Source organism: Trichosurus vulpecula, chromosome 4, assembly GCF_011100635.1.
Source record: "Trichosurus vulpecula isolate mTriVul1 chromosome 4, mTriVul1.pri, whole genome shotgun sequence".
Lineage (NCBI taxonomy): Eukaryota > Metazoa > Chordata > Mammalia > Diprotodontia > Phalangeridae > Trichosurus > Trichosurus vulpecula.
Genome location: NC_050576.1, coordinates 12,795,031 through 12,822,896, shown reverse-complemented (window position 1 = coordinate 12,822,896; position 27,866 = coordinate 12,795,031). Strand labels below are relative to the sequence as shown.

The 27,866-nt window shown below is 42.6% G+C and overlaps 1 protein-coding gene across 1 annotated transcript in view; it reads left to right on the top strand.

Annotated features, from left to right (window-relative positions):
- Positions 1 to 27,866, top strand: part of SGIP1 (SH3GL interacting endocytic adaptor 1) — a 225,944-nt gene that overhangs the window by 100,251 nt on the left and 97,827 nt on the right. The window contains exons 4-8 of the mRNA XM_036756154.1: positions 282 to 365; positions 3,057 to 3,128; positions 6,461 to 6,517; positions 13,014 to 13,068; positions 14,295 to 14,470. Coding sequence (XP_036612049.1) covers positions 282 to 365; positions 3,057 to 3,128; positions 6,461 to 6,517; positions 13,014 to 13,068; positions 14,295 to 14,470 — 444 coding nt within the window. The remainder of the gene's footprint in view (positions 1 to 281; positions 366 to 3,056; positions 3,129 to 6,460; positions 6,518 to 13,013; positions 13,069 to 14,294; positions 14,471 to 27,866) is intronic.

The window sequence follows — 27,866 nt, the reverse complement described above, 5'->3', positions numbered from 1 at the left end:
AGCTGTTCTAAAGTGGACCCACATCAGGCGGAGTGTTATTTCAGAGTGGGAGCTAAAAATGAGCCAGAAGGTTTCAAAAATGTTGAAACGTTGTAAAGGCTCTTTTTCTAAAATTGTGCCCGCATCAAGGGGTTGATCGCAGCTTCGGCAGGAATTTTCCCCTACCACATGACGTAAGATACTTAGCCCTTTGCATCCGTGTTCGTCTTGCCTTGAACTGTTAAGAAACAAAATTGCAGCTCCTCGACATTGGGTAACCCTGTAATCAAGGCTCTATTCAGCAGGGGAAAAAAAAGGCCCAGAAGACCCAACTTCTCCTCAGTCCTTGCTTCTGGCTCAGAGCCTTCTCCTTAACTCTATTTCAGGTACTCGCCTCCTCTCTCTCTGTGTCTCCTCCCTGTTTCTCTGTCTGGGGTTTCGTGCGTCCTCTCGCCTCCCCTGCATTCTGTCCTTTGCAAGGCTCTCGTTTCATTTTCTTTGGCTTTCTTTCCCTGCTGCTTCCAGGCCTGGTTGCTTTCTCTTGCTTCTCCCAGCTTGGCCCTTTTTCCTCTGCTCTGAAGTGCTGTACTCCTTATATTTCAGAACCAGGTGATTCCTAGGCATACTCTTCTCTTTGAGGGACTGCTAGTCTGAACTGAAATGGGGAGAGATTTCTATCCCCAAGGTAGGTTGTGGCATGCAAGCCATCAGCAACTGTAAGACTGGATCACTTTTAGGTCATTATTCCCTTCTAGGTCCCTCAAGCACAAGGGTTCAGGGCTCAGGAGTGGTTTGTTAGAAATCAGTGGACAAGCATTTATTAAGCAATTACTGTGTGCCAGGCACTGTGTTAAGCACTGAAAATGCAAATAAAAGTGAAAACAGCACCTGTCTTCAAGGAGCTCATATTCTAATGAGGCTTATAAGTAATTTACTGGCTGTTTAAGAAAAGTGAGTCTGGATTCTCAATGGAGAGGAAAGTTAATTCGACTTCAATTAAGACCAACATTTGTTTTCTTGAATACATAGACTGTGAGCTCCTAGAGTATCGTAGAGACTGCCTTTTGCTTTTCCTTGAATCCACAGTACTTAACACAGTGCCTAGCACATAGTAGGCACTCAATAAATGTTTATTGACTGACTTATCTGAGCATGGGAGAAGTTTGGATTCACAAGGTTTCTCCTAGAAATAGGACAAAACTGAGTTCTACTTTTAGGAATGATCACTTAGCAAAAATCATTGGCCAAAACGCTCATCAGTTCTTCCCCTCCCTTGTCCCCACCCCAATCCCATACCTACACATATACACCTTCGCCCTTTGTCCATCACCATAAGGATTCAGGAGTCAGCATGTAGCTAGTATTTTGTCAAAGTTGAATGAGTACCAAACCAAAGTTGTTTATTCTATATTTAGCTGTTATTGGGATTAGCCTAATTTCTATTAAGCTCAGACTTATTTCTTTCAAGATTCAAGTTCAGGTAGCCACATCAGTTCACAAGCCTGATTTAGCCACTACGTGGCTGCCATAGAAGGTTGGAACAAGGAATTAGGGTTCAACATAGTGATTCTTGGAGATAATAGAAGCTGGTGTGTTTCTGGGCTAGATTCTATCTTAGGTTAGTAACACTTTATTTCATTAATTTAGGAAGATGTGATCTTATCAGTGGGGGAACCATGACCTCTTCCTTTATTTGATAGCTTAGATGTATCTGAAAAAAATGCATCACCCAGTGGTGCACCTTGTCCTCAACCTCCTCAAGTATAGCATGGACAGTCCACGGATGAAAGGCATCCAGTCAGTTACCAGCCTCATGCTGTAGGCTTTTTGAGCTTGCAAGAATCTGCCATAGTTTGCACTCTGCTCAGAAACACAGGCTCGTTTCCATAGAACATTAAGGCATCGGAAGAGGGATTCAGGGTGTGGAGAGCTGTCTTTTTCTAAGAGATACTTCTAGTCAGATCTCTAGGGTCTGTATATAGAGGTGTATATGTGGAGGGGTACACTTATTTCTTGGTAGGGTTATCACAGTGAATCCCTGTGTCTTGACTCAGAAACCCCCTCCCCACCAGACCAAGACATAAAGGAAAGCTCATTTCTGGCCTGAATGCTGTAGAAGCTGAGTCCCTAGAGAGTCTCCGTGGTGTCAGACTGCATGAATGACCGGGGCTCTGCTTGGCTTGTTGTCAACTGGTGACTATACCTACAGCTGTCACTACCATCTGTCTTGGTGGCCTCCTTCTCCAACTCAAAGACCAAGTCTGCTAAGAACAGGACCAAATGTCCTTTTTCTTGGTGGTTCCTATTTCCAGCTGCCCCCAAGACTAACAAGAGAAGGATCACACCTCTGCTAGAGAGAGATCAGATTTGCCTATCCTAAACAGAGTTCAAATTGCTGGGTCCCATCCCTACAGCTGCTGGTCTGTCAGCAGTCAGAATGGAGATAGGAGTGAGGGGAAGAGGGTAGGCGTGAGTCCATTTCAAGGCTACCAGTCAGGAGCTCTTCCCCTTATCAGAGAAATGTCATGTTGGATAAAATTGTCTTTTCTGGTGTGCCTTTGTGTCTGTTTGTCAGTTAAATGCTGAGTAGATTAAAAATCAGATCTTCCCTGAAAAGCGGATGCATCTCCTCCTCCCCTCCTCCCCCTCCTGTTCTTCCTCCTCCTCCCCTCCTCTTCCTCCCCTTCCTCCCCTTCCTCCTCTCCCTCCCCTTTCTTCTCCTCCTCCCCCTCCCCCCTCCCCCACCCCTCCTCCCCTCCTCCCCCTCTCCCTCCTCCTCCTCTCCCTCCTCCTCCCTCTTCCTCCTCCTCCCCCTCTCCCTCCTCCTCCCTCTTCTCCTCCTCCTCTTCCTTCCTCCCCCACTGCATGTCTGCTGAATAGAGCCTTGTTACGGCCCCCAGGTCCCCTTCTGGCTGCAGGGAGCCCTGCCGAGATGGGCAGGCCCTAACATTCGACCTAGCTCTTTTGTTTTTCCTTCTATACCATGTTTGCCAACTCCATGTAATTCTTAATATGTGTCTGAAAGAACAAGCAGATATTTTAACAACTTTTTTCTACGTCAAACCAATCGATTCCAGCATCCCAGCCCACACGAACCACCCTACAATAGCAAAGCAGAGTACGCACGCGAAGGAGGAAAAAAAGTATCGGTAAGGAATCAGATTTTAGTCTCAAGTTTCCAAGGGGTTGTAGAAACAGTGAGTAAAAATCGAGGCTGGGAAAGTCATGAAAATATCCATTCCACTCCCTGGGAGTCTTTCTTAGATGTGTTCACATTGGCCATTGAAAAACCAACAAAGGGTCAACTCCTAGCCTCTGCCATGCCCATCCCCTCTGTGTCTCTCAAAATGCCTTTACATTTTCTGAGGGTTAAGCATGAGCATTTTGGGCTCGATGGAGTGCTCTGGATGGAGGATGATAAAAACAACTTGAATCAGGTGCACGGAAGCAAACCTTTAGCAATGATAGAAATAATACCCTGCAAAAGGAAGTCAGAGTTAACTTGATTCTGAAGGCCCCATCAGTGTAACCCGAACCAGCTGAGTGGTATGGTAGGAAGAGAGCTGGACTTGGAATCCCAAAGACCCAAGTTCAAATCCAGCCTTAGCCACTTCCTAGCTGTGCAGTGCTGGGCAAGTCAGTTCCACTCTCTCAGTCTCAGTTTCCTCATCCGTAAAATGGTGATAATAGTAGCACCTATCTCTCAAAGTAGTCGTGAACTTTGAGATGACACGCGTAAGATACTTTGCAAATTGTAAAGCATCATGAACACTGGCCGTTTTTGTCATTGTTGGTGTTAGGCTAAGAAAAATAGTGGGCTTTCCTGCAACTGAGGACAAAAATGTTGTCCTCAATTCTTTAGTGAAGCTTTGTAGGATTCCTATTCAGCTCGTTTGAGTAGAATTCCAACCCAATGGGAGGAATGATCAAGCTTGGAAAGTGCTTTGAGATCCCGAGATAAAACTCCATAAACTCTGAGCTCTCCACGGGAAGCACAGAAGACATCTCCTGCTGGGCCTGGGTATTTTGGAAGGACTATGTGAAGGACCTTTTAAAAAGCTGAAATTTGTGTTAGACTTCTCCATTTGGCCATTTTCAAGCTCCCTGGGAAAAAAGCTTCTTTCCCTGTGAACATGGCACTGGAAGAGTTTCCTACCACCATTCTTCTTCCTTTATCCTCCTTTCATTCCAATTATTCCTTCCCCTAATTCCACAAGAACCACCTTTGAAACCAATATACTAAATTTTTTCCTCGGTGGCTTCCTTCACCTACAGCGTGCAGAGGGAGCCAAACCAAGAGATTTATTTTCTTGGATTTTAACCTTGGAATAGGGCTCTACCCAGGCAGCAGGGACATCCCTGGCTGGCTATTTTTTCTTACTACAGACCAAAAAATTTTATAGGAATTCACCAAAATTAATGAAAACAAACATTGCCGATTCCTCCAGCAAGGCCAGTTGTGTGTACGTGCGTGTGTGTGTGTGTGTGTGTGTGTGTGTGTGTGTGTACATGTGTGTGTAGTGAACACATGTTTGCATAACTTAATTTTTCCTGGCTTGTTGTTTGTGTTTCATGTTTGTTTTTAATTAGACCTATTTTTACCCCAAACCCTTTCCTCTTACTGGGTTTTGTTTCTCAACCTCCTTGTTGGTTTCCATGGAAACTGTGAAATGTTTCACTTAGCCCAGATCTGACCAAATCAAGATCTATGGCTGCCGATAAGTCTCTGGGCTTGTGAGCAGAAAGGAGAATTTATTGTTTACCATGACCCCAAAATGGGAGCAAAGTTGGATTTGGGAAGGAGACAGGATTATCCTGGAAGCAAACTCTTCCTAATAGCCCTGAGTCTCACTGGCAAGCCTGATCTTTGGTTCTCAGAGAATTGTACACACTCAGAAACTCTCCAGCCACTACATAGAAAGGCACTGGGCTGACACTCGCCTGGCACAGTCATTCTCTCAAGGGTGGAACCATGAGTCCGGCCAAAAGTTCTCGGGAGCCAAATATGGATTTTCCGAATTTTTCCAACTGAGAATATTTTACTTTATTTCCCATGATTATAAACAATAATTTAAACATCCCATTAGTTATATAAGGTGTCTGAGTTTCACCAACTCTGGCAGATCATGATGTCATTGATTGAAAGAAGCTGGCCTGGAATCCCATCTCTTCCACTTACTTCCTGTGGGTCCTTAGACAACTCATTCAACCTCACTTTCCTCATCTGTAAATTATGGAGATTGGCCTCTAAGTTCCCTTCCAGCTCTGCTCATTCTACAATCCTTTAATCCAATGACCTCTCAGCCCATTAGGTTCTATATCTACCCAGGAACCCTCTTGGCTATGGTAGTGGCTGGAGATGACTGCTTCTCTTTGGGGCTAAGCAATGGTCCCCTAGACAGGCATGAAGGCCCTTTCTGCCATCCATCCATCTGTCAGGCTCTGTGTCAGCTGCACATTTTGCTGTCCCCAAGAGGTTGAGTTTCCCTTGTTTAATGAGTGCATAGTACAATGGCTGATCCTCAAACCTTGGTTCTCACACTTCCCAGCTTGGCTCGGGTGGCCTGCCCTTGCTCTGTGCCCAAGAATGTAGTTCCATTGTTGGATATCCTTCTCCTTTTGTGCCTGTGCAATGCTCTCATGGGAAATAGGGGAGTTTTACTATTTCCATTTTGATACCTTCACCATCATGTCCCAGTGATTCTTTTTTCTCTGTAAGGGATACCCTGAGAGGACCAGAAAGAAATTCCCAAGACTTTCCCAGTCATAGTGAAGTTGCCACATGGCCAGCTTTAGATCCTATGTACCTTAATGAAGGAAAAGGACACCTGCAGAGTAAAAAGACAGAGTTAATCCTTCATTTTATTGTCTTCCACCACCAAACCTGTACCAGAGCTACTAATAAGCAACAGGATGGGATGGCTTGAGCCAATGTATTGGAAAGAGCTCAAAAGTATTGGATAATAAGTGTTAGTTATTATTATTAATATTTTTTCTCCTGCTCTTTGACAAAGGTTCAAATCAATAGTGCAAAGGTCAAAAGATCAAAACTAATTGATAACTCACTGCCAAACAAGTTGAAAACTTGGGTCAGAGCCCCTGTTTTGAAAAATAAATAGGTGTTTGTGTTATATTTAGAATGTTAGATTCCATTTCTAGGAGCTGTTCATCTGACCACACTTGAATCAAAATTGCAGAAGTCTCTGAGTAGCCCTCATGTTGTTAGAATAGCCCAGACCTTTTGAGAATGGAGCATTTAAAAAAAAAAGTCCACCATTGTTAGCATCCCTTTATTCATTGTCATGGTCAGCTGACCTCACCATTGAGTACCACATGATTCCTTGGTCAACGTCACCTGAATCTGTCTTTCCCATGCTAGCTTTTGATAACTCGTGCCAACTGCAGAGGAAACTTGTGTTGTTTGTTGCCATTTTCCATTCACATCCATCTTTTCTAACACCATTTTCCCTATTTATTACAGAAGAAAAGCAATGGCGCCCCGAATGGATTTTATGCAGAGATTGACTGGGAAAGATATGTGAGTATCCAAAGGTTCGTTATCTTGTTACAGAGAGATTGCCCAGGAGAGCAGCTTTTGTATGCTGGCATTTGGGCTCAGGTATTAATGAAATACTATCTGTCCCACTTGGAGGAGGCTGGCCTGGTCTGCTGGCACATGGGAGGCCCCATTATCTAGGGCCTGGGAGAATTGGAGTTTAGGCCTGACTCCACTAATAACCAACTGGGTGACTAAAGAGAAGTCACTTCACATTTCCAGGGCTCTACTTTCTCATTTTCAAAATGGGAGATGCACAGGACTTGTTAGCATAAAGGGAGACATGTGGAAGGGCTCAGGAGGCATCAGTTGGTCCAACTCCCATCTTTTTGCAGAGAAGACAGCTGAGGGCTATTTCCCATTTGGAATATGTGATGCTTTGAAACTTTCAAGGCGTCAAGTAAACAAATGAAGCCACCAGTTCTGGAGTTCAGAGAATCAGACATTTAGTCACAAGGGATCTTGGAGGCCACCAAGTCTACTCCCTCCATTTACAGATGAGGAAACTGAGACTCTGAGAAGTTTAGTGAGTTGTCCAGGGTCACACGTCTAATAGGTGTCTGAGGGGGGATTTGAACCCAGGTTAGCCCACCTCCAAGGGCAGTACTGTCTCCCCTACTTAGCTGTCCACTGATGACTGTTATAAACCATCTCATGCCTGAGGAGTGTCAACTTGGTATAGTGGATGGAGTCCTGAACCTGGCTTTAAATCCAACCATGACTGATAACTTGCTGTATAACCCTTGGGTAAGTCACTTGGGCAAATGTCAGAACCTTAGCTTCCTCAACTGTAAAAGGGCCCATGTCACAAGGTTGTTGAGATGTTGGTGTACAGACTCTATGAAAAGTGCTTTGCAGACTGTCAAGTCATGTCCATGTCTGATTCTCTTACCCATATGCCTTTAGAGCTGACCACGCCAACCAAACTACAGGTTCACAAAAGGTTCAAGCTTTACTGTTCACCTCTTTTTTCTGGGTCTCCTAAAAGAGATTGTGGGCTAGAACTCAGAGAGGGTGAGTGACTTTTCTCAGGTCAGACAGACAATAAGACTTTTTGTGACTTTTGTATAGAACTTTAAGAGTTACAAAATACTTTGCTTTATCTCATTTGATCTTTACAACAACCCTAGGAGGTAGCTGGTTGCAGATCATCTCATCCCCATCTTATAGATGAGCCAAATGAAGGGAAATGTTTTGCCAATGGCCACACAACTGGCAGGGTTTGAACCCTCACCCCTCCTGACGCCCAGTCCAGGGTTCTCAGGGTTCTGTTCTGGAAAGTAATGACTAGAGCTGAGAGTGAAACCATCGTATCCTAGCTCTGAAATAGGACGAGATCTTGGAGGTCATCTAGCACCCTCATTTTATTGATGGGGAAATTGAGGGAAGTCACCCAGGTAAAGAAATGGCAGGATTTGAACCTGGGGTTTTCCATGATTATAGTCTACAAGATTATATCACATTCTCATCTCATCTGATTTCCTCCAAAATGTCTCAATCAGAGCTTGTTTTGTGGAGGTGGCACAGTTTGAGCTGACTCATGAGAGTAAAGCCCTGGTACTGTGGCCTCACTCTGCCCTTGAATGCTTACACACCAGTCAGTCTGTTCATTCCCTCATCCCTATTGTGGTTTGGATCAGGGCTCTCATATTGCCCTGACCAGGTCAATCCAGTTCCCATGTCACATAAGGATTCTATAGGATGTATCAGGTAAACAGTCACAAATTTCATTCAACAAAATGAATGAATTTTTTTTAAAAGCTGCCATGTGTCAAGCACTGTGCTAAGTGCTAGGGATATAAATGCAAAAAGTCCCTGCCCTTAATGAGTTTACATTCTAATTGAGAGAGAAAATACATAAAGAGAAATGGTGGCCAGGGAGGTGCATTTTGGTTTGGAAAGTTATAGCCATAGGGGAATAGATAGAGGGATCCTTTCCAAAAGCAATGACAGAGTTGATTCAATTGTAGTTCTGGAACGAGAAAAGGGGAAGGGGTGCTAGAGGCAGGTACATATGGGATCGTATGTCAGCTGGGGAGGAGATGGATACACCAGATGCTCAGGGAATGGCATGGCCAAAGCTTGGACCTAGATGCAATAGTATGCTTCTACTCTGACACTTGGCATGTGGAAGTCTCCTGTTCTTGAAAATCATGCCAATGGAGGAGGCTAGGAATGGACGGTACGATGGCTGTGGGGACCAGCTTAGCTAAAACTGGTTTGCCACCATCTTAGATTCAAGGGATGTGATATTTTTGGCCATAGAAAACCATGAAGAGAGTGAAAGACCTATGAGTTCATGGGTATGGAGAGCTACTAGAGTGGAAATATGCATCTACTAATGCATAGCAACAGCTCCTCTTCATTTATAGACTTAGAGAGTTGCCTTGGGCACAAAAAATTGCCTAGGGTCACAGAGCCAGGATGTTTCAAAAGCAAAACTTGAATTCAGGTCTTCCTAAATCCAAAGCTAAACTTCTATCCACAACATAGAAGGGGGAAGAGAGAGAAGAGAGAGATAGAGGGAGGAGAGAGAGAGAGAGAGAGAGAGAGAGGAGAGAGAGAGAGAGAGAGAAGAAGAAGAAGAAGAAGAAGAAGAAGAAGAAGAAGAAGAAGAAGAAGAAGGAGAGAGAAGAAGAAGAAGAAGAAGAAGAAGGAGGAGGAGGAGGAGGAGGAGGAGGAGGAGGAGGAGGAGGAGGAGGAGAGGAAGAGGAAGGAAGGAAGGAAGAAGAAGGAGGAAAGAAAGAAGGAAGGAAAGAAAGAAAGAAAGAAAGAAAGAAAGAAAGAAAGAAAGAAAGAAAGAAAGAAGGAAAGAAAGAAAAACTTTTTACTCTACCCTCTTACATATTCATCTCTTGCAGAATCAGATTGAATCCTGATGGAAGTGGTGTGAAGCCTCCCTTAATCCTGTGCTTCTTAATGCTGTGGTTTAGAGTGGGGTGCATGGCAGTTACCACAGTCATGCTCTACTTCTCATTAAATAGCCTTAAATGACAGGCTCCTTCAGAGTAGGAATTATACCATATGTATCTTTGTTTCTCCCATGCCTAGCAAAGGGCCTTGTCCATCAAAGTCACTTAATAAATGTTCATTTAAGTGAAACATAAAGGAACCAGTGTTGGCTTTATTTTCCCCTTCTAATGAGATGCACTTTTGAGGTTATGTGTCCTTAGAAACAAAGACGCATCAAGCTCAGAAGGACCTTAGAGACCATTAAGTCCTTTCCACGGGTCATCTCCCTTGGACAATATGTGCTTTCTAACAGGCATTTCTTAATCATAAGCTTGTAGTTATCACATTATTTCTTGTCCTGTCTCAACTTTGCCTTTTCCTGAAAAAGGTCCATGTGACTTCCAAATGGATTCGAGCTCATTCCACATGGATCCTTCCTGCTCTTTTGCCTCCCAAGTGCCCTTTGTCTCTTCTCAGTCACCTCAAGCCTCACTTCCTGACACCTTCCTGGATGCTCTCCCCTCCCTCCTTCTGTGTTGTGGCTAGATGCCCTTCCTTGATGTAGAGTGCTTTCCTTATTGAAATGACATTTTACTACCACATATATACTTTGAATTTCTTTCTCTGTGTTTGTGTTGTGTCATCCCTAGTATAGCATGGGCTCCTTAGCTGCAGACTCCATTTTTTGGTTTTGCCTTTCTAGCCCTTATATGGTTCTTTGCAGCTATGGACAGAACTCCAAGCCTGAGTTCAAAGCCACGTGACTCTGGGCAAGTCACTTCACCTCTGCTTCCATTTCCTTATCTATAAAATGAAGATAGTAAGAGTGCCTACATCTCAGGGTGATTGTGAAGCTCAAATAAGATAATCTCTATAAGGTGCTTAGCATAAAGCCTGGCACATATGAAGTTCTATATCAATACTAGCTATTAACATTATTACAAAGTAGGTGCTCAATAGGCATGTACTAAACCCGATCAATGGAATTGACCACCTTTTGCTCTCAAGCCTCCTTTCTCAGACTATGTCCAATAGTCAGTAAACATTTATATTTTTTATTTTATTTTAGACTCACTAAACATTTATTAAATGCCTACAATGTACCAAAGTGACTGAATCTCCTTGGTTCTAATATGGAACCACTTTGTGCTCAGTTCTACTCAACAGTCAACAGCATTAGAGTGATATTGGCATACAGAGGGCACACAGCTTTCACCTTGGCTTTGTTTCACCAAGAATATACTTTGTTATTCCTCTCATTACCAGTATGTCAATGAGGCAAGAGTAAGGACATGAACTAAGATGAGAAATGGTGCAAAGAACATAGGACATGGGTCAGAATGCTGGCTTTAGATATTGGCTTTCTATGTGACCTTGGGCAAGTCATAGCACTTATCTGTGCCTCAGTTTCCTTATATTATTATTATTATTAGCTTGGACTAGATGACCCTCTAAAGTTCTTTCCAGGTAGGACTAAATCTATGATACTATTGGCCTGAATTGCTCACGAGCTCTGTGTGTATTCTTCTCCCTAACCAAAACAACCCCTATGGTCTTCTCTTATTCTTTGGAACCAGCAAAATGCCCAGATGGAACACAATTTTTCTCTAAAATGCATTTAGTCCCAAATGCTAATCAGGTCCCGTAGAACTCTCCTGCTCCAATTATGCATTAAACACCAATTACCCTAGGTAATAAGAAGGAGATTTTTATTCTCAATAAATTATAGCATCAATATTGAAAAGCTCAGAAATAATTGTAGGAAAGTGGTGAACTGAAGATTGACAACATAGTGCTGCCAGGTAAAGGATTAAACCACATGGTCTTCATCATGTCCTTTGTCACGGTGGCAAAGAATTGGCAAAATTATTGGCAAAGAATGAAAGCCAAGAAATTTTCAGTTCTTCTCCCCCTCCTTCCTCTTCCCTTTCTCCTTCTCTCTCCCTCTCCCTCCTCCTTCTCTCTCCTCCCCCTCCTTCTCCCTCCCCTCTCCTCCTTCCTCTCCTTCCCTTCCCTCTCCTTCCCTCTCCTTCCCTCTCCTTCCTCCTTCCTCCTCCCTTATCCTTCTTCCTCTTCCCCTCCTCCTCCCTCCTTCTTTATTCCCTCCTCCTTTTCCCCCCTCCTCTTCCTCCTCCTCTTCCACTACTTGGTACCTGTATACCCGATGAGCAGATCAGTCAAGTTCAGAATTGCCTTTACACTTGCCTCTGAAAGGTGACTAGACAGTACTTATTGGGGTGGGGTGGGGGAGGAGGTCAGCGCGTGTCTTGCTTTGACCCATCTTGACCAGTGCTATTCTCAATTTGTTCCCCAACTTTCCTTTTAAAAATGTGAAGGAACTTCCATGCTAGCTTCAAAATAATCCCTGGGAGTCAGAAGACCTAGGTTCTAGTCTCAATTCTGTCACTAGCTAGTTTTCGTAGGAAGCCTCAGCTTCTTCATCTGAAAATGGGGATTAGATGAGCGCTAGGGTCTCTGCCAGCTTTAAAATTCTGTGGCATTCACGTATTTGCTCAGACTCTCCACTATCCCGGGAGACTTGCATAAGCAAAGGATTTCAGAGCTCATCAGGACCTCAGCAGCCATCTAGCCCAGTTTGTACCAGACCAAGAATCCCCACCCTGACATGTTGAACAAAGGACCTTACACACTTACCTTGCAGTAGGGTTGGCACAGTGGAAAAAAAGGCCAATCGCATCAGAGATGGAAAGCCTAACAGTGCATATGACTCTGCCTTCCCAAACCCAAGCCTTATAGATGTGTGTGTATATACACATATGTGTTGTTGTTGTTCAGTTGTTTCAGTTGTGTCCAACTCTTTGTGACCCCATTTGGGGATTTCTTGACAAAGATACTGGAGTGGCTTCCCATTTCCCTTTCCAGCTCACTTTACAGCTGGGGAAACTGAGGCAGGCAGCGGTTAAGTGATTTCCCCAGTCACCCAGCTAGTAGGTCTGAGGCCAGCTTTGAACTCAGGTATCCCTGCCTCCAGGCCCAGTGCTCTATCCACTGCACCACGTAGCTACCCATGTACACATACAGATGTATTCAAAATCCATATGGAATATAATGAGGTAATTTTGGGAAGAAACAGATAGCAAGGATGCTCAGTAAAGGCTTCCTAGAGCCAGTGGTTCTTGAGCTAAGTCTTGGATTGACTCATTGGAGCCTCACAAAAGCCCTGGGAGACAGGCATTCCAGGGGGCATTATTTCTCTCTTACCAATAGAAGCTGAAGGCTTGGAGGTTCAGTGATTTGTGCAGGCTCAGCCAGCTAATAGGTGTCAGAGGACACATTCGGACCCACGTTTTCCCTAGACAAATTCAACATTATTTATAAATTCGACAACATGCTGTCTATTAGTAAATACATTTTGCACTTCCACTCACCTCTTCCTGCAAGGTTACTTGTGCTTAGGATAAGAGAGATGTGATCACCTTTGTAAATGCCCTTAGATGAGAGGATTCAAACAGGAGAAATCAGTGCAGAGTGTCATTTTGACTTGGTGTGTGTTTGTATTTTGCAGAACTCTCCTGAGCTGGATGAAGAAGGCTACAGCATCAGACCGGAAGAACCCGGCTATATCCTTGCTTTCTGATCCCTCCCATTTTAGTCCTCTCTCAATAAATTAGGGGACACAGAGATGGGGAACCTGTGGCCTTAAGGCCGCATGTGGCCCTCTAGTCCTCAAGGGCGGCCCTTTGACTGAATCCAAATGTCACAGAACAAGTCTGATTCACGGAACAAATCCCATTAATAAAAGGATCTGTTCTGTGATGTTTGGATTCAGTCAAAGGGCTGCCCTTGAGGACAGAGAGGGCCACATGCAGCCTCAAGGCCACAGGTTCCCCACCCTTGATTTCTAGGTTTTTAACAAGCTGCTAAAATAGTTCTACCTTCCTCTAAAGTATCAGTGTTTAGCCCAGTGCCCAGCACATAGTAGGCACTTAATAATGCTTGTTGACTTGACTTGATGACAGGGTATCCGGTGGAATTAGCAGCCAGGGAGGACAGCTTGGCACTTCACTAGTAGACATGTGCCTTGTTCTATTCATAGAAAAGAGGGAGTTTACAGAGGAAAAGAGGGTACCAAAAAACAATTATGTGAATATTGGCCCTTCTGCTAGAAACAGCTGCCGTCAGATTGTTTACAACTGTCAGGAAGAGCTCCCCTATGTGCCCTTCCTGCACACTTGGGCACCGAGTATGCAGCCTAGTCCACCAGGGTACCCATTAAGCACCCTTCCCCTTTTGGTACAGTCAGACCGTCCTGTGTCTGTACGTGATCAACACGAAACCAAGCAAGTGCTAAATGAATAGGAGGAAGTCATATGGCCACCTGAAACCCACCATCCTTACTTCTGTGTCCCAGTGAGAGGGAATGAATACACTGTGGGATAGGAATATGGACTGGCCCCGGGACATCATCGATAGAGGGAATTCCCAGATGAGGAAACTCCCTCCACCACTGTTGGCCACCACCTTCTTTGAAATTTAGAATCTTAGGAAGTCAGTATGGGCAGTGAGAGACTAAGAACTTGCCCAGGGTCACACAGCCAGAATATGTCTGTGGTGGGACTGGAATCCGAGTCTCCCTGGCTTTGAGAGCCGCTCTCCCTCCATTCCTGAGCAATGTCTGCTGGCAACAGCAGCAGAATTTATGTAGTGCTATAAGGTTTACAGAACACTGTCCATGTGTTGTCTCACTCGATCCTGACAATAACTCCACAAGGTAAGCGGCATTATCATCCTCCTTCATCGTCATGGCACACAGCACAGGGTCGTGTTGTCTTTAACTGTGACCTACCTACCAAAGGAAAGCACTTTTATTCTTCAAGTGAATCGGAAGAGGAAGAAGAATCACACAAGAAGTTTAATATTAAAATTAAGCCTTTGCAATCTAAAGACATCCTCAAGAGCGCAGCCACCGTTGATGAGCTGAAGGCTTCGATAGGCAACATCGCGCTTTCTCCATCACCAGTGGTGAGTATCCTCACCCTCCAGCACCCCTCCCCAGGCTTGGATAAAGCAGGAAGTGTAGCTGTGTGTTCCACAGGTTGGGGATGGGATGGGGGGCGGTAATGTAATGTGTGGTGGGTGGGTGTGATGTGTGTTGTGTCTGTGGCATGTGTGATGTGTGGTGTACGTGATATTGTGGTAAGTGTGTACAGTGTGTGTTATATGTGCATGTGTGTGGTATGTAGTATGTGTGATATGTGGTGTGATGCATGGTGCATGTAATACATGTGTAATGGGTCACATGTATGTGTAGGTATGGAGTGTGACATTTGTGGTATGTATAATATGTGGCATGTAGGATATGTGAGAGTGTATGTGTGTGATATGTGGTATGTGTGTGGGGTGGGTGGGGTATGTTGTATGGGAGGTGGTATTGGAACTCACCATTTGGTCTGAGACATAAACATTAGCCACCTTTGACATTATTTTAGTTTTCAGCCCAAGGGGTTTGTGAGTTTTAGGGTTTGTTTTTTAAGATCTCAGTGATTGGGGGCCATCTCTGCCATTAAGAGACCTGTTGCGGAGGAGAAGAGACTGGGTAAAAAGATGTCCTTGGTTGGATTCCTGGGCTTGCTAAAACAGCACCAAGAAAACCCTGACTTGCTTTTGAACCAGTATTTGCCATTAATGGCCCAAGGAAACTCCTACCTTTTCCACCCTATTTTTTCTTGTGTCCTTTTTTTGCCACTTCCTAATTTTTCTTTCTTTAATATTAAACCTAAAACATCTTGGAGTGGCAGTGGGGATGAGATAAGAAAGCCAAAGAAAGAGATTTAATTTATAAAAACTTTTAAAATCTCTTTCTATTTCAGTACACCAAAGTAAAATGGTATGTGTGCCCTTACTCATCAGAATTGATTAGGCATCAACAAGAGAGTCTCAAAGATTTGACTTTCTCTAATATTTCATTACGTTATTATTATGTTTATGTTTCCCTCACTCTCACCCAATTTCAAGCCTTCTGTTGCCTATTCTGTAGCACAGGATACCCGCCAACCCCCGCCAGATTCTCTGAAGTCACCTGTTTGCATGACTGGCCTGTATATTTTCCCATAATGTTGACTTTCCGCTACCTACATTGTTGCCAATGGGCTGAGCTCCTGAGGAGTGTACTTGCAGCATTCTGTTCTAATTTCCCAAAGGAATTTAGTCAAGTTCCCATTGTTTTCTTCTAAAAATGACAAAGAAGAAATAAGCTGGAAAAGGACTCTTAGCAATGTCTTTAGAGATGGATAATCGCTTTCTGACATGTTCCGGAGAACCAAGGTCTCCATATGAGGGGCTAATAGATAAAGACTTGTCCAAGCTCCCATGGAGGATGGGGAAGAATCCTAACTCTGTCCTTGGAAAATCTTTTCCTGGTTTCCCTTGGATGAGGCCAATTCATAAAGACCACCCTACACATGGCTTCAAGATCCATTGATAGCCTCCATCCTAATCATCATTACTGCTAGCATGAAGACCATCTAGGTGGTCTGAGTGACTGACTTGACTCACTTTGTACTGTCTTGCTATATGTATTTTCCCTTCTATTCCTCAGAACATGTATAGAAGAACCCATGTGACATGAAGGAATAATGTCTGAGGTTCATTTCAGTTCACGTGTCATGAGTCTGCTTTCAATGACTTCTGATTGGAGATATTGACCTTTCAAGTGTCTGAACCAGCTCTGGCACATTCTAAAATAATTTTGCTTTCTTAAAATGGTTTCTACATGCGCATTTAAAACATTGGGGCAAATGGTTGCAATGAGTTTTCTATTCAATTTGCTATTCAATTTTCTATTCAATTTTGCAAGTTTATGATGAACCCAAGTGGGTATTGAAATGTTAACAAGAAAATCGGAAATGAACCAGGTAGCCCAATGGGCATTTCTGCCCCCCTGGTGACTGGGATAAAAGGAGTTAGCATCCTTGTGAAAGAAGAAGCAGTTGTCTCTCTGGATAAGAGCTCCCTTCTAAAAATAGGAGGATGTAACTGAGACTGCAGCTTTAGTTTTGGAAATCTGTGGCTTTCTTTAGAGTGAGCAGTATGGAATGGTGGAAGGAGAATTGCCTTTGAGGGTCAGAGGCTCTGGGTTCAAATTCTAAATCCATCACTCTAACCAATCTTGGGCAAATCACAACCTCTATGGGCCTCAGTTTCCTTATCTGTGAAATGAGGGGGTTGGATCAACCCAGATGGTCTCCAAAAGCCCTTTCCAGCTCCAGCATATGGGCCTTTACCTAAATGATAACTAGTGTTTGTGTGGTGGGAGAGCCCAAGGTAATAAGGATTCTGACTTATTGTTTGATTTCATGAGATATGACAGAAATTATTTCAACAGAACTCCAGTTGCTTCTGGTGATTTAAAGAGAAGTGGAAAGATCAGCATGGTGTTTAGGTACCAAATTACAAGAGAAATAGGCACACCACCACAAAGCTACGTATCCTAGGATGGATCACAGGCCATTTTCCCCTGTCACAAAAGCTGCTGTATTTGCATTTAATGGAAATATAGCACCTGCTAGGAAGAGCAGAATTGCCAAGCTAGATGTATAAATAGCTTAAAGTGAGTGCCTGATTCCTGGCTCTTTTATTATGGCTTATGGAGAGATTTTCACTTAGGAGCTTCTGAATTGATTTGATAACTCACCTTTGGCATATTCATTCATGGTGCTGATCTTTGGTTTCCATTATCACACTTGGGCTTTGTGATTGAATAGCTGTGTTCATCCTGTGAATGCCGAAGGCACAATCAAGCAGAGGTCAGCCTGTTTTTTCTGTTGTCAAGGGAAAAGTTGGATAGGGGAGTCACTCTTTTGTAGGTTCTGAGAGATGCAGGGGCTTTGAGACCATATTAGAAATTGTGTCTGAGATTTAGGATTTTCCCCTATGGGTCCTAGCTTTGGACCTAAGATTCAGAGACCCTGAATTCCGCTTTCTAAAGTGTCCCAGAATGCAGCATGGTACAGGGAAATGATGAGGACCAGGGTTCAGATGCTACTTCTGAGTCTTAAGGCCTGGGTGACCTGGGGAAGTTACAACCTCCATGGGGCTCGGTTTCCTCATCTGTAAAATGAGAGGGTTGCACTAAATGGCCTTTGAAGTACCTTCCAGCTTGAAATCCCAAAGCACTTGGTAGGATTGTAGAACTTTTTGAAAACTGGAATGTACCTAAGAGATGGCAAGACCCCAGAACCAAAGTTGACCATTTCAGCCCTCTCATTTCACAAAATTCCCAATGGAAATTCACAATGCACAGTGCCCTTTTGTGGAGGTCTTCAAGGACAGGCAGCTTGTCTTCTTGGCATGGAGGGTTTTGAAGGGCTTCCTTCTAGGAATGAATTTGACCAGATGAGGAATTTTGCTGAGGTCCCAAGTGAAGGACTTGGAGTCAGGAAGGCCCATATTCGAACACTTACTAGCTGTCTGAGCCTAGGCCAGTCACTTCTAGACTCAGTTTCCTCATCCATAAAGTGAGAGAATTGAACTAGATAGTCTCAAAGGCCTCTTCTAGCCTAAAATCTATGACTTTGTGAAATCTATGAAATCTGTGATTCTATTTTTAATCATAATTTTCTTATTTCTAAATGTTTTAGGGAGGTTAGATAATTTGGCAAATAGAAGAGCTTCCATTTTTGAATGTGAGTGAATGAATAAATAAAAAACCATTTTTAAGTGTTTACTGTGTGCCAAGCACTATGCCAAGTCCTGGAGATACAGACAGGAAAGAAGAAAGCTGGTTACTGCTCTAATTGGAACACAGAGACAGCCTTAGGTTAAGTCAGCAGGTCGGATGATTTTGCAGGGAGTCCACAGGTCCCAGGAGTAGTTCAGAGGGGAAGGCCCAGAGAGTTTTGGGATGCAGCAGCAAGGGACCTGCTTAAGGCTTGGTGATCCTCTGTCTCACCAAGAGAAACATAGTTGATTTGAGGAACTGAAGGTTGTAAACAAATCTAAAAGTAAATTAATTAATTTTTAAAAAGAAGTTGTCTGATATCTTCTCAGGCACTATTTTAGAATGCAAAAATAAAATTCATTTTGATTTAGAAAGAGAGAGAGAGAAATAGAGTCGGTGAAGCCCAATTCTTCCAAGCTATGTGAGGATTCACACAGCTTGGTCCTGGTTCCAGGAGGTGAAGAGGGCAGTCAGGGCAAGGAAGATACTCCTGCTTCCCTGTGGTGACAGGGCTTCCTTCCCAGAGATAAGAAGAGACAGAGGGGAGGAGATAGAGCGTCCTAGGCTTGGGGGACAGTTAGTGCCAGGGTACTGAGTCTGGAAGTGGAGTGTCAAATTTGAGGAATAGCAGATGGGCTATTATTGCTAAAATGCAAAGTAAAAGACAGCTGAAGGGTTAGGAAAGGATCAGATTATGAAGAATTTTAAATGATTTTAAAAATATGACTTGATATTTGGTCCCAGGGGTAATAGGAAGTCAGTGGCGCTCATTGAGCAGGGGGCAACATGACCAGACCTCTGATTTAGAAAAAAAAGTCACCTGGGCAGTGTATATACTGGCACTCACACACACACACACACACACACACACATACACACATCTGGAGATACAGATAAGCAAGCCTATTATAGATTAGTCTCTAGAACAACTAGGTGTGCAGTAGATAGAACGTCTTACCTGGAATCCAGAAGGTCTGAGTTCATATATGGCCTCAGACACTTTCTAAGGGTGTGACCCCAGGCATGTCATTTAACCTCTCATCTGTCTTAGTTTCCCCATGTGTAGAATAGGGACAATGATGTCATCTATCTCCCTGCTTTGTGGTAAGGATCATCAAATGAGATAACATTCACAAAGCCCTTTACGAACCTTAGAGTGCTGATAAACACAAGATCTTATTAAGATATAAAGCTTAGTTCCAGATATCCCTCTGACATTTTGGTTCCTTATTAGAGTATCCAGTGATATGTTCTGACAAAAAAAACTCCCACAAAGCTAACTGAGTCAGTAGTGTTTGGGAGTAATTTTCCCCCTTCCACTAGAATGTTCAGAAGTGATTTAATTTTAAGCCCAGGGGATAAAGGGAACTTCGACATCTGTGTCCCGGATTCCTCACTGCTCACTCAGAGTATTTGGGCAGTAATCTGAAAGTATGAAGTCAACAAAAATTATTTGAGATAATGGTAATTGTTCTCTATCTTTCAAATGAGAGCTCAGTAACAAAGGATTTTGTGTTCTCTTCTGGAGATCTTGAGACTATAACTCCATAGATTTAAGGAGTTTCCCTGGAACTTCCTGGGACTATAGGAAATAGTTCAGTTCCACAACAAGAAACTGAGATCTAGATATGTGAAATGGCATACTCAAGATCACACTGATAGTAAATGGCAGAGCTGAGATTCAAACCCAGGTCATTCATTCATTCAACACATTTATCAAGGGAGGAAGAACATTCCAGTCACAGAGGACAGCCAGCCCAAGGTTACGAAGATGGGAGATGGAGTGTGGTATGAGGAACACAAGAATACCAGTTTAGATGGGCCAGAAAGTGCATGAAATGGAACAATGTGTGATGAGCATGGGAAAGTAGGTTGGAACCAGAATGTGAAGAGCCCTCAATGCCAAACAGAAGAGTCTATATTTGGTTGCTCATCCCACATATCTAATCTATTGACAAATCTTGGCTTTTCTACCTTCACACCACCTCTCCTATGCCTCCCCTCCTTCCCATGCACACAGTCACCATCCCAGCACAAGACCCTCCTCACCTCTCACTCAGACAATTGCAATGGCTTCTCATTGTTCTTCCTAACTTGAGGCACTCCCCACTTCAATCCAGTCTACATAGTCACCAAAGTCATTTTCTACATTATAGGTCTAACTGTGTTGTTCCCTACCACCCAACTCAATGAGCCCCAGTGGCTCCCTAGGACTTCCAGGAACAAATGGAAAATCCTCTGTCATTTCAAACTCTTGGGAATCTCGTCCTTTCCTACCTTTCCCAGTTTTTTAAAAATTTGTTTAAACTTTTAATTTATGTAACAAAATTTTTAATTTATAAAAGAAGTATTTCATAATATAGTATAAAATTTTAAAATTCCCAGTCTTTTTTACATTTTACTAGCTTCCAGCCACTCTATAATTCAGCAACAATTCTTGTTGTTCGTCCTTAGTTCTCAAAGAGGACCGATGACATCACAGGGGAGATGGTTTGACTTGAAAGTGCTTAGTTGTTGTTCCTCAAACATGACACTCCATCTCCTGATTCTACCTTTTCACTGCCCTCCCCCCGCCATACCTGGGATATTCTCCCTCTTTGCTTCCACCTCTTAGCTCCCCTGGTTTCCCTCAGGCTTGGTTCATATCTTGCCTTCTGTAGGAGGCTTTCCTGATCCCTTCAGCAGCTGTGCCTTCCCCTCCAAGATTGCCTCCCATCTAATCTGTTTGTATTTTGGATCATTCTCATTATTTCTTGTCCTGTCCTTTAGAACACAAGCTCCCTGAGTCTTTTTTACTCTCTTCCTATCTCTAGCTCTTAACACAGTTTCTGGTATAATAGTAAATGCTTAATAAGTGCATATTGACTGACAAACTAATTGATCCTAGAGTTAACAAAGAACCACTAGAGTTTATTAAACAAGGGAATGACTAGTTAGACTTATGCTCCATACATATCCCTTTGGCAGCTTTGTGGGTTGAAGAAGAAAAACATGAGGTGGGGAGAGCACTTGGGCAGGGAGGCTACTGTAATACTCTGGGTGAGAAGTACTGAGGACCAGGACCAAGATGGTGGCCCCTGGAAAGTACTGAGAGTGTGGTGAGACTGGAGGTCACAGTGAGGAGGAAGAAGAAATTTAGGAGGAGGAGCAAGGTATAAGGAGAGATGGAATGAGAGGAAGTTCTGGTTAGATAAAGGAGTTTCCAAGTTTTGATTCCAGAAGTGGAACAAGTGTGAGCGATAGCAATAACAGGGCAGGATCTTCCCTTCAGTGGCTGCAGTGAAAGGAAGGAACAAATAGGTTATGGGAGTTGAGGACAGCCAAGAATGGAGAGATCCCAGTGCTTAAGGGGACATCCACCTACATGTTGAAGTCCCCTAGCATAAGGACAGGGGTTAAAATAGAGAAGAAAACCACAAGCCAGACATTAAACTCCTGAGCGCAAACAGCCAGAATACTTTTTCTCTGAAACCATAGAAAGGTACTGATGACAAAAAGGATCAGTGTTCCTAAAAGCCTGAAAAATGAGGGATTTTTTCTGTCTGTGAGACTTTGAGGCTCCCAAAGCCCAAGGATTTAGAAACCTTTACTCATAATTTGGGGATATGTGCTTTTCTAAGCTGATAATTTCCTGTACTTTCCTGCCTGGAACGACCTTCCTTTCCTCCCTTCCCCCCTTTTACACCCCCACTCTGCCTCCCTCCATCTGCCAAGATCCTGCCCATCCTTCAAAGCCTAGCTCATATGTTACCCAGGAGAAACTCCCTCACCTCGTTCTGGGGGACTCTAGTAAAGAGCTGAGTCATTATGGGGCAGACTGGCACTCACCTCCATATTGTGGGATTAGAAATGATAATACCAAGTCCAAGCCATGAAAGTGCAGCATGCTCAAAACAGACTTGCTGTATTCCCCACTCTCCAAATCCATCTCTGCTTCAGTCTTCCCAATTTCTCTTGAAGGTGGCACTACCCTTCCAATGATTTCTCCAGTGGTTTGCTGACTTGGTGTTATGCCTGACCCTTCTTCTCGCTCTCATATCCAGTCAGTGGCTGAGTCTTCTTGATCCTAGCTCCTCAACATTTCTAACATCTGTCCCCTTCTCTAGACTCACACAACTTCCTTCCCATGCCAGGCCCTCATGCATTGAGAAGGCTATTGAAATAGCCTTCTAATTGGTCTCCTTGCTTCCAGACTCTCCCTTTTGACTTTGCCCTCCACCCACCTAGCATTTTCATATTCCTAAAACATAGATATGACCCTGTCTCTCCCCTACTAAAAAAATCTCCACTGACTCTCTACTGCTAGTACAATGAAATTAAAATCCTCAGTTTTATATTTAAAGCCCTACACAATATGGCTTCCAGTTATTTTTCATGTTCTTTCTTCCTTCTCCATCCCAGTCAAGATGATCTTCTAGGGGTTGGTTGGTCACAGCTTTCCAGTTCTCTCTCCATGCTTTTCAAAAGTGCTTCTCCATTTCTGGAATGCTCTCCCTCCTCACTTCCATCTCTTCAAAGCCTTAGTTTCCTTCAAAGTATTGGTGAGGTGCCACCCCCTCATCCCTCCAATGAGTGTTTTCTTCCTTGTAAAATTATTCTGTATTACTTTATGTGAGAGGCAGCATGGTGTAATGGTTAGAGAACTGGCCTCAGAGTCAGAAACTCCTGGGGTCAAGTCCTGCTTCTGCCATATACTGCCTGAGTGACCCTAGACATGCAGTTTCTCAGTAGCCCAAGAAACTCTAAAATGATAAGTAATATATTAGTTGTCTATCTGCATTGCTAGAAGGATTTTCCATACAGGGAGTTTCCTCTATAGACACACTCAGAAGTCTAAACTCCCTCCATCCTATCCTAGTAGATAAAGCATTTAACTTCAGAGTGAAGAGACTTGGGATTTAAATCATGTCTTAAACACTTAACTATGTGATGGCAGGCAAGTCGCTTAAATTCTCAGAACCTCAGTTTCCTCAACTGTAAAATATACATAGTAATACTACCTGCCTCACAAAAGGGCACTTTGTAAACTTTCAAGTACTATAGGAATGTGACTATCATTACATTGGACAACCACCAAAAGATTTCTTACACCCATAAAACCAAGTGAAGTCTTGTGTTTTTAGTGCTGATTTCAAATATGGCTTCAAATTTTATGTATGACCTACTCATTTCATGGAAAATGTAGTTTTATATTTTAAAAATTTAATAATAATAGCATTGATATCATGCTTTAAGGTTCGCAAATTGCTTTCCAAATATTCTTACTTTATCCTTACAACAATCCTGAAAAGCATCTGCCATTATCATCCATGAGGAAAATGAGGCTGAGAGAGGCTAAGTGACTCACCAAGGGTCACTCAACTAGTATGTGTCTAAGGCTAGATTTGAACTCAAGTCTTACTAACTCCAGGTCCAGCACGCTATCCACTGCACCTCATAAAATTGTGTTTTACCAAACAAAATTGTGTTCATTTAGCTCGTGTAAGTTATAGGTACTGATGATTTCTCATTATATTCTAGGTATTTTATGAATGAATTTTAATGATAGGATTATAGATTTATAGCAGAAAGGAACCTCAAAGGCCAGCTAGTCCAACCACCTCATTTTACTAATGATGAAAATAAGTAATGAAGTAACTCGCCTCCTGGATCAAATGAGGTAAGAGCCAGAGACCAGGTTGGACCCCAGGTCTTCCCAATTCAAGTCTAGCATTCTACCCACCACGTCACAATTATTTCTACAAGAAAAACCCTTCCCCAGCCCTGACTCCCAATTAGGCATTGTTGTAGTTGAGCTGTGGAATGTCTGTCATCGGTGTTCAATAGCAGTCTGAAACTGAAATCTGAAAGTAATTTGCTTCCTTCATGAAGCCAGAATGGTCAGAGTCCACTCTACCATTGTGGAGATTTCTTGATGCAAGCTTTGCTTGTGTTGGTCCCTGATGGGCCCTAGGCTTCCTGGGAAGAAGTCCAAATGTGAATCAAGAAATAGAGCTCTTGTGACATATTCCGTGGTATAAACCTTCAAGATTTTAAGAGAATCATTGACAACTTCTTGGTAACTCTGCCTTTTGGATTCTCAAACAACTTTGAATGACTTTTTAAAGGATGTCTATGCAGCAGCTTCAGTATCATTCAACTGTCCTTCAAAATGTTCACTTTCCATCTTCATTTGGGGCCCCATAAATATCCTCATTCTGATCCTAGCCTTATTTATTCTTGAAAATACATTTTTAAGGAAGCCTCCATCAGTTTGATGCATTGTGTTAGCGTTCCTTATTCTTTCTCTCCCAGCTAATGTCTGTTTACAACAAAAGAAACCTTTGAGTGCGTTTGTGTGACTGACCTTGGTTATTCATTGAAAGCCTCAGCTCATTGTGGTTTTAGCCTTTCTGGCATTGTCTTGATAGGGCCATGCTCTTGAATTGATAGTCAGTAACCTGAGTAAGTTGGTCATAATTTTAATGTGCAATGGGGGTGGGAAAACTTTGACAGGAATTAACAAGGATTGACTTGGATTCTAACAATCCATTGAGTTATGAGGTTGGGGACTGTCTTTCTTTTTATTAATTGTATCCCCAGTGCTTAGCACAGTGCCTGGCACATAGTAGGTACTTAATAAATGTTCATTGAATTGGCTTACCACAATGTTTTTCCTACAATCAACTTTTTTCTCAGTCAGTCCATAAAGCACCTACTATGTGCCAGGCACTGTACTGGGAAAACAAAAAAGGGAAAAGATGATCTCTACACTCAGAGAGCTCACAGTCTAATGGAAGGCAATGTTTATTTTCTTTGTTTTTGTTTTTTGATAGTGCAGTCCCATTCATAACGAAAGCAGTGCTCCAAGCATGGGGGTTAGGTTTAGTCCTGTATTCCCTACTACTGGGGATGTTGAGGCTGGTGGGAAACATAACTTTGGGAATTCTGAACTCCAGTGGGGCTAAGCTGGTAGGGAGATAACAACAATCTGGCACCAATACGGTAAGTAAGCTAGGGGTCACCACGCTGCCAATGAGGGTCAAACCTGCCCAGTTTGGAAAGGGAGCAGGTCAAGGCTCCTCTGGTCATCAGAAGTGAGATCAGGCCTATGAGTGATCCTTACACTTCCAGCCTAGGTGAGACAATAAGAGCCAGCTTCAGAGAAAAAGAAAGAAAAAAAAAACAAATAAAGCTGCACCATTTGGTGTACCCAAGTTGTCATCCTAGTAAAAGAGCAATCACTTTCAGATTCCCCCAGATGGGCCAAGAGAACTTTGCATACGTAATGCTTCTCAAGAGAAGTCTCATGCTTTGAATATATTCGGGGGCCCTCTTACGGAAGATTCCCTCATTTTCATCTTGCAGGTAAAAGTCTAGTTTGATGTTTGGATATTCTAAGAGCAGGAGCAAGGTTCTAAGTCAGGTCTGCTCAAGATAGCAAGATATAGAGATATAGATATACACACATATATAAATATAATATAATAATATATGTAAATAATTACACAATATAATATATGTAAAGCACTTTACAGACATGAAAGTAATAGTGAATCATAGCTAGCTCATTATTATGGTAATCATTATTATGAAGTATAGATCTGAGTAAGGAAAGGTGACCCTAAATGGGAGATCATGACCTTGCTGATCCTCTGCCTTGTCATCCTGACTCTGATCATGGCAATTGGAATCTCAGGTGCATCTCCTTCATTCAGTGTGCAAGGTTCTGGTGGTTCTGGCAAACAACAAGAAGTAGTTTCCTTCATTAGGTAAAATAGGTCTTAGAGCTCATAGGAGATTTGGTGCAGTGTTTAGAATCATAAGGTAAGAACACTTTAAGCTAATGTGAAATAGTGAACTAGATAATGGAGTCAAGACAACTAATGGAGTCAAGACAACTGGGTTCAAGTCCTGCCTCGCATACTTACTAGCTGCGTGACTGACCATGGACAAGTCACTTCATCTCTGTGTCTCAGTTTCCACCACCATCTTCACCATAGCTAGCATTTATAAAACCCTTTAAAGTTTACAAATATCTCGTTGGATCCTCTCAACGATCCTTGGAAGGAAGTGCTATCACTGTCCCCATTTTACAAATTAGGAAACTGAAGCAGACAGAGGGAAAGTGAGTTGCCCAGTGTCACACACCTGGTAAGTGTCTGAGACAAGATTTGAACTCATCTCTTCCTGACTTCAGGTTCAGGACTCTAGCCACTGAGTCACCTCTCTCCCAATGTCTATAAAAAGAAAGGGTTGGACTTGACCTCTATATCCCCTTCTAGCTCTAAATCTATGATCCCATGATCCTTGACATTTTGCTAAGCAAAAATAGCCATATGTTAGATGGGGTTTTGGTCCTCTATAAATCATCAGAGCTGCAAACACCATGTGGTGAGATCAGTCAACAGGCATTTAAATGCCCTTTATGTGAAGTTACTGGGGTTAAAATACAAAGCATTGAAACAATCTCAACTCTCAAGAAGCTTGCATTCTAATAGAAGTCACAAGAAATAGATATAAATTGTAATATATGTATATATGTGTTATGTATATATGACATGGAGAGAGAAAATAGAGAAAGGGAGGAGAAGAAAGGAGGGAGAGATGGAGAGAGAGAGACAGATACAGAGAGACAGAGAGAGAATAAATTTACAAGAAGAATAAATACAAAATAATTAGATACAAGATAATGTGGGTAGTTAGTAGACTAACACATAATATAGAACATGAGTCAGTTACTTCAACCTTAAGTTATTTTTATTTTTTAAACTGGAGAACTAAAGTTTTATATATGAGACTTAAAACTTAGCTAACATATACATAAGAAAAACTCTCAAGGTGATTGACATACTGAGAATTTAAAGAATGGATACCAACATTTACAGAGTAGAAAACATTTGAGAAAACAGAAGCAATGCTGATGCTCACCAGATGGTGCCTAGAATTGCATGGACAGATCACTTGGCTACCTATTAGAAGTCACCATTGTATAATTGAATACACATGAAAGCATCACATCACTTTGTCACTTGGTACATAAACTGAGACTTCATATATGCAAGAACACCTAGGAACTTCTCACTAGCCCCCTGCACAACCTTCTCAGCTAAACCATGCATTATTAATGCCTCATGTTGCATTATTTATATCAAACTCCACATGGCACTCAATCATGGTGCCTGATAATGAAATCATTTTTGCATTTTTTCATTCAATAAGAGGGCCTCCACATATAGCAACATGGGAAACCTGCTACAAAGGCACGAACGTGGAAGGTGGGATGCTAAATGTGGAGATTATCTAGTAGTTCAGTTCAGTAAGAACATAGGGTATATAAAGGAAATAATGTGAAATCAATAGAGAAAGGTAGGCAGGAGGCTGTGGAAGGCCGGCTGGAGGAGGCTTCATTATGTCTTAGTGGCAACAGGGTACCACTGATGAGCTTGGATCTGGACAAAAACCTGTCCTTGAGGAATATAATTTGATAGCTACATGGTGAATGCTTTGAGGCAGAAGAATCAATTAGGACGTCACTGCAACAGTCCAGTTAAGAAGTGATAAAGATCCGTATCAGAGTGGTAGCCATGGGGTTGGATAAAAGGAAACAGATTCAAGAAATAATAATGATAGCTAATATTTATTTAGGATGGCACAGCTTGCAAAGTGGTTTATGTATATGATCTCATTGGATCCTCACAGAAACCCAAGTATTATCAT